General features: G+C 47.8%; 1 protein-coding gene across 1 annotated transcript; it reads right to left on the bottom strand.

The window, feature by feature from the left end:
- Positions 1-249: 249 nt before the first annotated feature.
- Positions 250-5,691, bottom strand: LOC103774123 (calcium-binding protein 8-like; the record flags this gene model as incomplete). The annotated part of the gene is made up of 2 exons (XM_008941504.1): positions 250-377; positions 5,488-5,691. Coding segments are annotated over 2 exons (332 nt in total), but the record flags the coding sequence as incomplete, so codon positions are not given.
- Positions 5,692-12,078: the final 6,387 nt, after the last annotated feature.

Genomic DNA, 12,078 nt, shown 5'->3' with positions numbered 1-12,078 from the left:
TATATATATATATATATATATTTTTATTGCATTAGGAAACAAAACCTTTAAAGCATTAAGACAGCCCTTTTATGTCCCTGCCAAAAAGGATGTGGTTGAATCACAAGCACATTACGCCGCTGGCCTCAGGCTCCTTGTCGGATGGTGCTTTATCTCCCTGCCTCTGTCTCTTTGCCGTGGGCCGGGGGGTGGAGCTCCCCCGGGGGCATGCACATGCATGTCAGGCTGGGTCACAGTGTCACGGTGAGGCTACTCCATGCCGCTGCGGAGGATCTGGTTGGCCGCGATCAGCATGACGCTGATGATGAAGGCCATGGCGAAGGCGCAGATCAGGCTCTTCCTCACGCAGGTCTGCCTGTTCTGCTTCTGGGCGTGCACTGCAGGGGAGACATGGCAAAGGTGAGGGGCTCGGCCAGTGAAATGGGTTTGCTTGCCACTGAGCTCAGAAATCCTCCTTTGCCTTTGGTTAGTGCCTTGGCAGAACCCTCTGGTCTGCACCTCAGAGAGCCTCTATACTCACCAACTCTTACCTCTCCCTGCTGGGACGTTTCCAAACAAGGCACCTTACCTTTCATTGCTTCCAAACCAACTTTCCTATCATAGAATCATAGAATCCCTCAGGTTGGAAGGGACCTTCAAGATCATCAAGTCCAACCATTGAGCCATTAGGGCTCTAAAGTCCTCTGCTAAAACAGATCAGAATCTGTCAGGGCTGGAAGGGACCACAAGGATCCCCCAGTTCCAACCCCTCTGCCATGAGCAGGGACACCTCCCACTAGATCAGGCTGTCCAGAGCCTCATCCAGCCTGGCCTTAAAGACCCCCAGGGATGGGGCCTCAACCACCTCCCTGGGCAACCCATTCCAGGGTCTCACCACTCTCCTGGGGAAGAACTTCTTCCTCACATCCAGCCTGAATCTGCCCACTGCCAGCTTTGCCCCATTCCCCCCTGATCCTGTCGTTACTCGATATCCTAAAAAGTCCCTCCCCAGCTTTCTTGTCTATCAGACCATCCTCTCATACTGCAGGAAGTCTTTTCTCTCTCATCTTGGCTTTTACACCCTTCAAATGTTTGTAGGCACGTTCTTGCTGATTATTTTAACTTTTAAGTTCTGCATGAAGTTCTCTTTAAAGTTAATTGGAAATATTGGGCTTCTGTGAATCCCCTGGACTCATCCAGGTCAACTAGGAATGAGCAGAGATTCAACATGTGCTCCCCAACAGCACTTAAACCCCCACTGTGGTAGCTCCCATGAGTATGCACAGTACGTTAGTCATTTTTCCCAACTCTCTTTAGGTTTTTCGTGCCTAAGCAAAAATCAGCCTTATTAAGAACCTTTTCAAATGAATGCATGCAGAAAAATTGTCAAAAGGGGTGAGAGTAATTTGTGTCAGTTGGAATGCAGAGCTGAGATATTGCTAGTGTTTGACTTTATTTAATTTTAATTATTTTAAGCTCATCAACAAGGATTCATGCTGTGACTTGCCAGTTCACGATTCTGTCTTAACCTCCCTACCTATGCATAGCAGAACAATATGAATGTGGTCTAGGGGTTAATCTGTTAGGATTAATCTGTTGGAAAATGTCTTTCAAGTACTCCAAGATAATCACAGAAAGCCAAAAGATGGATGGTTCTACCCTGACGTTTTGGGCAGTAATGCAAGGTCTTGTTTTGGCCTGAGAAGGGATGGACCTGTTGTCTTTTACTTACAGATGGACTTGTGGTGATGGGAGACTTTCAGATTCCTTCCCTTGCTTTTATAATGCTCACAGAATGAATCCTGCAGTTCCTTGTCATTGAGCATGATGCCCCAGCACTTCGAAAAGCTTGTTAAAGCACGGTTCTAGTTAGTTCTTGATGTATTTTTCTATTGTTTCTGTGCTTTGAAAACACTCCCAGCCAGCAGACAGTGACACAAGCCATCACAGCCAGCATTGCTGCTGATTATGGTGACTGGGAGCAGCAAGCTGAAGACTGGCCAAGGCTTTTTGTGATGGCAGCTCTCCTATTCAAGGAAAAGAGTAAAGCATGTTCAGGATTTCTTGCAGACGTGTTCTTGAATTGAACAATTTCTTCCATCTTCTTTAAACCATCAAGTAAAAATAGGGCTTTAAGGCAGCAAGATCAAGGTTATTGTTCTTTACTGACTGAAGGGACACCAAGCCAAATAACTCCAGAAGAAAAGGGAAATGATGATCAGGGTAAGCTCTGAGAGCCTTTGTGCCTGCAGAAAAAGGCTTGCTAACATGAGCAGCTACAGTGCATTTATAGTGGCTTCTATCATAACCCTGCCAAAGGTGAGGGATACTTGCTTTCCCTGGCTGGATGCAGTTATTTTTATTTTAGGAAGCCAGTTTTTCACTCCCAAGCCCTTAGCTGAGGAGCAGATGCTCCTAGTGCTTGTCTGGGGGAAGAGGGAGGGGATCTGTGGCAGCTCTTGTACATCCAGTTAATTTGAGTGTCAGGTCTGAGGATGAAATACGGTGGCAGATAACACAGGTCACTGTAACCAGCCAGCACTCTTGTTTGCCACGAGCTTAATGTCAGGAGTCTTTGGATAAAGGGAACTGCCAGACAAATTATTTTTGTACTATAAATTTCTGGTAGTGCAACGTCGCTGCAGACCGTTGTCCTTTTCTTGTGTCTCTTCTCACAAAAACCATACACCCTTGTAGGGAGGAGCTGGGCATTCCATTGCTCTGCTCTTTACCAAGGAGTTAAATGAAACCCCCTAAGAATAGGAGAGAAAGTTGTAAAGTAAGCCTAGGTCTGATGTCTTGCAAATGACTCTCACATTGAGAGTGAACTGCACAAAATCCTGGACTTGTCCCTGAGCATAATAAGAATATTGTCTGAATATTTTGGTTAAAGTGTGTGTATAAGTGTGGGAGACAGAGATAATGTATATCATCCATGTTGATCTAGGAAAGATATTAGATAGCTGTCAAGACCTTGTTATGACAAGAAGCCAAGAAAAATGGTAAGAATGACAGAAATTAGCACATTTTTGTACCAATGGCAATATTACCTCACTGGTGGGGCTGAGCCAGCCAACTCCTGGGATGAAGAGGGGAGGATGTCTCTGTCCACAGGACAGAAAGAGATTTCAAGACTTGTCTTTGATGGCAAGAACATGCACAGAGGTGGTGGTGAGTGGAGCTCTCCCATTTCAGCAAGGTACTACTGGAAGTATCTGCTACGTCTCTTCCCTAAGGAGCCATTTCCAAATCTCAGTGAAAACCATCAGGACTCCTCTTGGCTTCATTCCTACCCAGAATTAAAGGCACTTGAGTGGGGTGGTTGAAATGTACATTAAATATAGATGTGAGCCTCTCAGCTAGTCCCTTTAGGCTCCCTTTGCAGCTGAAAAGCAATAGGTGCTTTTTCAGCTGCAGTTCTTTTAAGAGGCAATTCATCTCATCCTAAGGTAGCACCTGAAATAAGTTTGAGGATTTACACCCCAAAAAAAGCATCTCCTTCACTCCACTAATTCATGAGTGAATAAAGGGTGACTGACTTACAGGGAGACATTTCTGTACAGCCATTTGAAGCTAGACTGAGATGCTGTCCAGCCTTCATGGCAGCTCTCTCTTAGTGCCACATAATTTCTTGTTTTGAGCCCTGTAGGGATTTGGGAAACAGCAACACCGAGGGCTCAGGTAGGTCATTCAGGTAATGGCATGTCCAGCCTGGAGAGCTGCAGGGAGGCAGCCTGCTCTCAGCCTGCCTTTCCTAGGAGAAACACTCGTGTCAGAGCTGCCATGGGCCAGCACCGTCCCCTGCTTCTGGGACCTGAAGCAGAACTTTGTGTCTTTGTTGACAGCGTTCAGCTGATCTTTATCCTCTGGTGCTTTTGTGAGCGTGTGTATTTCTAACAACATCTAAAAAAGGGTCTGTGTTGCTTCTAGGTTCTGCCTAGCACCAGCAATGCCAACATCCCACGAGAAAAGCTGTTCCTGCTGTACTTTTGGAAGCTGGGACTTCCAAAATGAGATGCTGAGCACTTAGATTTTTTGATTTATTTTTTTTTTTTAATTTTCATTTTTTTGGTGGCTGGGATCATTCACCCAAGAACCAAAGGTGAAAGAAGCCTGCAGGCCTCTCCCCGTGGTGACAGCTGGTGCATGTCTCCATTGAGTCAGCAGGTCAACGGGGACTAACAACTCCATTCATGTCAGGAAGCATCTCTTCCTCCCTGCTCCTCTCCAGGAGGCATTAAAAAAGTGAGGCTTGGCTTGATTCAAAGAGAGTTGTTGCATGCCTCCCTCCTGCAGGCTTTTTAAAATTCAGCTCTGCTCTTTTATATCTTTCCTGCAGTATTTAGCAGAGAATGAGTGTGCTGGATAGAGCTGCTGAATCCTGTTAATTAGGCAGGCTAAGAAGTGCACTAATATGTTTTTGTTTTGTTTTAAAGATGCTTCAGTGTCTCTGCCTGGTGCCCTTTCAGAGGCTATTTGACCCTTCAGAACAGCAGAACTTCCCCCAAAATGGCCTTGCTGTGGGTGGGAAAGAACAGTAGCTGCCCCAGAGGGATGTGCACAAACGCTGAGGTTACTGTAGGTACTGCCCTGAACTTTTCTGCACTTGAGATGACATGTATCTCTTTAGTTCTTCCAACCAGCAATACTTTGAAGCAACAGAAGTTCTTCTGGCCAAGAGAATTCTTCTCCCAAGGTGGCTTTAAAATGGGGAATGTTCTTGACAGTGTTAGCTCCATTCAAAGTGCAAAATCCACAGTAAAAGTTGAGGCTCATCCCAGCTGCTGATCACTCAGTGGTCTTGTGGCACTGTTGAGAAGACTCTTTTAAGCAACAGCTGCCAAAGCAAACGTTCCCCTTTCTCTGCCTACCTCTGTGGACTGCTTAGACCTTGACCTTGCAGACATATGCATTGGATGGGTGTAGCATATTGCAGCTGCACACCAGTGGTCCTGGGAGCTCCGAACAAGAGGTGAGCAGGGCAGTGGGGTGCAGATGCACCACCTCTGCTCATCTCTGGTGCAGAGAGAGGACTCTCCCCAGCTGCTCCCTGGGAACCCAGAGCAAAAGATCTTTTCTCTTTATGGAAAGACAACAGGAAACAGCCTCACACAGCTTGCTAGCACAGGACCCAGTGCCAATAAAATCTTTCCATGATAAGCTGAGAAAGAGATGCATATTTCTGGAGGGAAATTCAGCCTGTCTCACACACCCACCTCAGCAGGGGCTGCACATCCTTCTGCCTGAATCCCATCAGAACAAGGAGGACCATAAGGCAAAGGACCCACTAGTTCATCCCCCTGCCTGAAATAGGATCAGCTGTACTTGGACCACATGGCAGAAGGCTATAGGCAGCTCTTGAACTCTCTAAGTGTGACATTGCTGCTTACTCTGAAATAACTCCATGCTTACTCCACGCATCCCTGCCCATTGCATGCCAGGGATCAGAGTTTTACAGTCAAAGCAGAAAGAATCATTGTACAGAAACACAGAAATTTTCTCTCTCACCTTCAAACTCTGTTTGGCAGTTGCCAGAGTTTTCATTTAAACTCTCCTCTTCATTGATAATGATGTTCTCGATGTCCTTCATCGTTAGGTGGTCCCGGAAGGCGTGGTAGAGGATGTGTTTCAGCTCTTCCAGTGTTATCCTCTGCATGTCAAACTGTTGGAAGAGGACCAAGTTAGACTCAGCCACCAGTAACAGGCATGGCACTTGGAGAAAGAGAGGCACGTGGGCATGACACTTGTGGTTTTTTTCCAACCTCGTTTCAACACCTCAATATAACTTTGAAAATTTTGCTCGTTTGGGTTCATTTAACACCAACAGTATAAATATTGCAAATGGATGTTGCTGGAGTTCTTGCCAGCTTACTTCATGCTGGTAGAGCAGTAGAAATGGGATGGTCTTCCAGGCTGGAGATGCACCAATCAGGTATCAGTGTTGGCCATCCCAACAGAGAGCAAACCCTGAGAGATTCCCCTTGTAGCCCCTACACCTTGCTATGAGCCACTAACTTTTCTCTGCCCTTTTTTTCCTTCTCCAGTTGTGCCTGCATGGCGAGCACACGCAGAGAATATTTCCTGACTTCTGCTGCAGATCCAGCAGGTAAAAGTTGTTCTTACACACACCAGATATTAAACCCAGATGATTTATGCAGAATATGTAGAAATGAACATTTTGCAGCAGAGGAACTTTGCAAACACGTAAGGTTTGTGTTATTAATATCTGCTAGTGGTACAGAAGAGAGGGCATTCACCCTGGCAGATTTGCAGTGCCAGGTGAGGAGGCGAGTCTCTGAGCAGTCAGTGAAGAAGGGTAGAAATGCTTCAAGTCACCTCAAGTCATCCCCCTGTGCTGCTGCTGCTCATCCTCTGAACAGCACCTTGAACTCTCACCTTATGGCTCAAACAGGCTTTCCTTCAGTGAGCTCCAGGACTTGCACACCTTCTTCTAAAGTAGCCACCTCTGAGAAACCTCAGAAGGGCCAAACATCTCCAGCTTAACGCTGCAGTGGTCCAAAGGTGCTGCAAACTTGTGCTCGCTGCTGCAGCTGAGAATGTGGAGCTAGCTTGTGATCAGATTGCAGAGCTGGAGAAATTCCCACTCCTTTCCCCCCAGCCTGATAAGGGCAGGACAAATCTTATCAGTTCTGAGCCTCCGGGTGTGTTATCTGGGGTTGTCTCCCCTGACCACTGCTTCACACCTCATCACACAGATGCCAAATCCTTAATCCTCAAAGTGGTTAACTAAGAAAAATAAGTGCACTTGGGTTAAACGTGGACCCTGAAATATTTATGCATCCCTGTGTGTGTCCAGTCAGGTGTGCACACACATATATATATTTATCCATCTCTTCTTAGAAGCACTGATTTCTGCAGTTCTATTTCTTTATTTCCTGCAACAATCAAAAACCTGGTGCAGGAAATCTGCAGAAAAACAGACAGCAGGGGCAAAAGCCAAAGCTCCTGGTTTTGCCCCAGATGAGTTCTCTGAAAAGCAAATCTGGTGGGTTTGGTTGCTTGGCTGCTGTCCTTGTTCCTCAAGGGATTCAGCTTTCAGGCTGCCCAGCTAAAAATAGCGAGGGAACAATTGTCACCAGTGGCTCCTTGTTGCAGGGTTCAAAGCTGGATTGCAGCTCCCCCTGGTATTCAGTCACAAATTTCCAGCCTCCTTTGTTGTGCAGGAGGAAATCTCACCACCCGAATTCTGCTTGCTTTAACGTTAAAAGAGCAAGTAAAACCCAGCAGCCACCTACTTCACAGCCAGCATGATCACAAAAAGCCTTTCTCCTGACAACCAGGGGTGTGGAAATGGGGCTTAATTCGTATGGTCGTCTTAATAGAGGTATTAGGAGGTGTTAGTGGAGGTTTGCAGAGTGCCTTGAGGCTGCCCCAGGGTTTGCAGCCCTCCCAAGTTGGCTTCCTGCAGTATCATGGGGGTAAAAGCACAGATTTCTCACCTACCACCCCATCCTGCATTCCTCTGGAGTCTTTGTCGTGGGGAAACTCGAAGCTGAACTTGACCCCTGCATGTTCCTGAGTCCATACATGAAGCACAGAATTTCATCCTAGTGGTCACCTCACAGCAACAGGAGCAGCCCAGCTGCATGTGGTTGTAGCATCCCATCTCAAAAGGTGATGTGCAACCTGTGTTGGAGTTTTCTTCCTCTTCTTGGCTCAGGGACAGTTTTCTGAGGCCAAGAGGAACTCCTCTCCTGTAGTATTACGTGCGGTTGGGTTTTACCCCTTCAGGGAATGGTCTTTCTAGAAGCTGCCCCAAACCTGTGTTCACCCATCACCAGATGGATGCTCACCCTTGTGAGTGCTTCAGAGCCCAGAGCAGTGTCTCTGAGACCTGCTCTTGCATTCTTTTTTTGAGGATATCTGCAGGGATGTGAGTGCTTCCTAAAGTCTTACTGGAAACACTCACAGACTTTACATGGGCAGTGCAGCTGAGGACAAGGGACCTCTGATATGGTGCACATATCCTGGCCTTGTGGAGGGTGCAAGACAATTGACTGCTTCAGGATTTGCCTCACTATGTCCCAAAATGACTGTTTTGGAAGAACAACATCTCTGGATCAGGTCCCTGCTCCTTCATGTCTGCCTCCAGAGCTGCTGGTGTGAAGACCCACCTCAGGACACACCACTGCCTAGGCTGACATATGCTGCTCCTTTCTTCTCACTCCTAGAAGTCCTTGTTGGTCTCTCTCTGTACCAGCACTGCCACTAAGAAACTTTTGCAGAGTCCACTGTGATGCTTTGCTTCATTTTACCTGGCTTCCAAACACAGCCATGGTTATTATCTCATCTTAACATGGAAGCAGTAATGACTTGAGGGTTTTTGGGTCTTCCTACACTAGTTAATCTAGCGAGTGGGAAATAATTGTTCTCTTTACAAACAGGCATCTCCAGCTCCTGCTTTTCTGCTTTCTGCTAATATAGGGAGAATTTTTTTTTATTGTTCTGTTGTCTTTTTGCCTTTTAGGAAGAGGAACCGTCTCAGCTGGGGTTCAAAATCACCCTTTTGGCTCACATAGTGTTTGTCCTCTTGGCAAGCATGAGGTCATTGCTGCTGCTTTGCTCCCTGCCCTGGTACTTCCATGCAGGAGGCATGTCCTCCATTAGATACACAGCAGGAGTCTACCCAGAATGGGCTCAAGCTTGGTGCAGCCAAGACAGGACTTGGCATCAGGCTTGGGCTCCAAGGTAATTTCTTCTATTATCATTCCTCTCCAATCTGGCAATTTCCCTGATTCACTTTTCAATTACTCTGGCTTTTTATTGTTATGATGACAGTAACCAGGGAGCAACTCTTAACTTTTATTGGCTCCGCTGAGAGGAAAACTGTGACTGTTGCAAGCTGAAAACTTTCTATAGGATTTATAATTAGAAGAAATCAATGATGCTGCTTCTGAACTGATGCTCTTGGAATATGCTGTAAGCAGTGACATAGAAACAAACTGCGTACTGCTGAGGCTCAAGTGCTCCAAGTGATGCTCCTTGATTTAAATTTCCTGCTGGGAATGAAAGCAGCATCTCTACCAGTTCCTTCAGGCTCCCTACCCCCAGTTTCCAAAATTTGCAGCTGATTGACAGCTGCCATGCCTGCAGAGCACTAGTTTCACTCCTGGAACCTTTTTTCAGGTGCTTCTGTGTCCTACCTGGCATGCTCTTCTGCTCTATGGGAACAGCGTGCTTCTCTGGAGAGTTAAGTGCTGAAATACTGCTTAGGATAATTTCTTTTAATATCAGCTCTGCTTTAAAAAAAAAAAAGAAGAGTGGGAGGCTCCTCTCTTGCATCCTGAGTTGGCCTCACTGCCATGCAGATGGGGTGATGTCAGGCTGGGACCTGCAGCACTGTGCCTGGGGCCACTCTGGTGACCTGCAAGATGTTTTAAAGCCACACCAGTGAAAATGCTCTTCCCAGCAAGGGGTGGGATTGGCTCCTCTGGCAGTGATGTGTTAGTTAGGAGAATACATGGATACTTATTTTTCCTAAGCTTATTTGGTGCAGGTTTCCTATGAAGGCCATCTAGAAGGGTTATCTTGGGCTGTTGAGGGCTCCAAGTGGAGACTGAGACTTTTGCCTGGAGCTTTTGAGAACCAGGTCTGCAAAACCAAGAACTTCATAGAATCATTTAGGTTAGAAAAGGCCCTTTAAAACCATCACAATAGACCAACCACTGGCCTCAAACTGCCAGTTCTACCACTAAACCACATTCCTAAGCCCCACAGCTACATTTCATACATTTCTTGCTTGTGGCAGCCCTTGATAATCTCTGAATAATGAGAAAATGCTTTTGTTTTGCTCTCAGACCTGTTGCACATCAGGCAGCCTGAATACCTGCCAGGCAAACCTTGCCCACACTCGCAGCCAACTGTCACAACAGGGGACGTGGCCCAAAAAAAGCTGGGACTCTGCAGCACAGCTGGGCTTTGTGCTGAGCTCCCCACAGTGGTGGCATCTCTCAGAGCCCCTAACGCAGGCAGCGTGGGGAGTGCTCACAGCCAACTGGGCAGCTGCTGCTTGAGCCAGATGGGCTCTCAGCTCCTAAACCACTGAGCTGGGACTTTTCCACAAGACCAATGCTTCAGGTTGGTCATATGTGACATTGTGCCCCACTCAGAGTCCAAGGTATCTCTACCTGGGGGTGGATGAATGGGCATTTTGTACCAATCATACCTCCCAGATAAGCTCAACAGTGGAAATTTTACAAAGAGAAGAAAATGGCATATTCTGGAGAAACCAGGAGTCTGGAGGGGCAAGGAGACCTTGCAGCAAGGGAGGGAGCTCCTGCACATGAAGCTGTTTCCAGGTGGGATCTGCTCTGCTCTGAAGGACTCACTGCTCACGTCTAAGAGGCAGCAAGTGCCACTGGAATCCACAGCACTGTGGCAGGCCCCTGGATGAGCTTTTATCTATATTTTTGATATATATAAAAGTATTTTCTCATTTTATTTTTAGAATGTAGTGTAAAGTATAAAATATGTGTATATAGATACCTAAAAATATATGGGAACATATGAAATAGTCTCTAAATATAACCCTGTTGTGCTTCCTGCATCCTACAACCCCTCCAAATCTGAAGGTTTCTCGTTATATATTTTTCTATCAAAGAAAACACGCCCCTAAGGGGAGGACATCTGCCAGCCTGACACCTGGAGTGACTCTCATGGCCCTGCCAGGACCATGCCAGAAGGACAAAGCCATGTCACAGCCTGTTACATGCTACTGCTTTTAAAGCAGCAGGGATTTTATTTCCATGTTGCCCCAGATCATGACAATCATTAGAGCACAGCTAATTTCCTCTGCCCACCTCTGTTGCTGGCCCACACATCCACTGAAGGAGGGGTGGGAGTCCCACAGCACCAGCACTGAAAGCACAGAGATCTATTTTGCTCTGCTCCATACACATCTCTCTGTCAAGGCTGGTTGACAACATGCTATAACCTGAAAGTGGAGGGGGCCCTTTTACTTTTCCCCATGATTATTTCTTTTCTTCCTTCCACCACTTGCTCCATGGCCAGGGTACTTGGCAGAGCCCAGGGTGGAGCACACGTGTGTCCCTCAGGGCTGCTCCGGGGGCTGTGGCAGGGCCTGGGGATGTTCCCAGGAATGCACGAGCACTTTCTCCATCTGGAAACCATGGCTGTGGAGGTCTCACAGCACCCTGATGCCAGCAGCATTGTCCCAGCTTGCTGCCCTTCCACAGCAGGCAGGAAGGAGAAGATGGGGCAGTGCAAGGGAGAGCGTGGGCTTCTCCCTGCACCCAGTGCAATACCCCCTCCCAGCTCCTCCCAGTTTAGCCCTCTGTGGCTGGGAAAAGCCTCCTAGGAGTAGGCTGAAGTATGGTAGTCCTCAGCAAAGACCAGAGAGAGCCACCTGCTGTCAGCACCCCTGTAGGGAGCGTCACTTGGGGTAAGAGAAGCAAACAAACATCCTCACTCTGAGCTGGGAGTGGAGCAACCACCTTCCCCTTGGGGTGCCCACTGCAGGCTTAGCAGGGCAGTCAGAGCTGCCAAGAAGAGCTCAAGGCTGTGTCACTGTCCCAGCACATGGGTAAGGAAAGGGCTTTTTGCAGGACAGCAGACATCAATCCAGCCTTGGCAGCTCCCAGCTGCTTCCAGCAACCCCCACGGGCCTGCAAGAGGAAGCAGAGCTCCATCCATGGACAGATCATCTCCTCCTCCTGGGAGATGTTGCACAGCTCTGTTGCTGTAGAAAGACATGGACCCATCCTGCCAGGGGCTGGAGCCCAGGACTGAGCACCCTGCTTGCCCTGGGTGCCAGTGGCCAGCACACCCACAGGGTGTTTCTCCATCCCTCTCTCCCACCACTCCCAGGGAGCACGATCCTGCTTGGCCCCAGTGTACACACACACTCCCAGTGCCACCAGCATTCAGCTCAAGGAGCCCAGCAGGAACCAGTGGCCCTGTAGCAATAAATTCACCTGGGGCTGTGTGGCACCACAAGTGCCTGCTCCATGCCACTGGGCTGTGCCCCAGCCCACCTTGCTCTGCAGCTACCCCAGCACAGCACCCTGGGCTTGGGGTGGCTGCCAGCAAGGTACCAATTCTGTACCTTGGGCAGGGGGA

Source organism: Merops nubicus, unplaced genomic scaffold (genome assembly GCF_000691845.1).
Source record: "Merops nubicus isolate BGI_N331 unplaced genomic scaffold, ASM69184v1 scaffold33445, whole genome shotgun sequence".
In the NCBI taxonomy this organism is placed as follows: domain Eukaryota; kingdom Metazoa; phylum Chordata; class Aves; order Coraciiformes; family Meropidae; genus Merops; species Merops nubicus.
The sequence above is the reverse complement of the archived record's forward strand: the minus strand, read 5'-3'. Positions and strand labels throughout refer to the sequence as shown.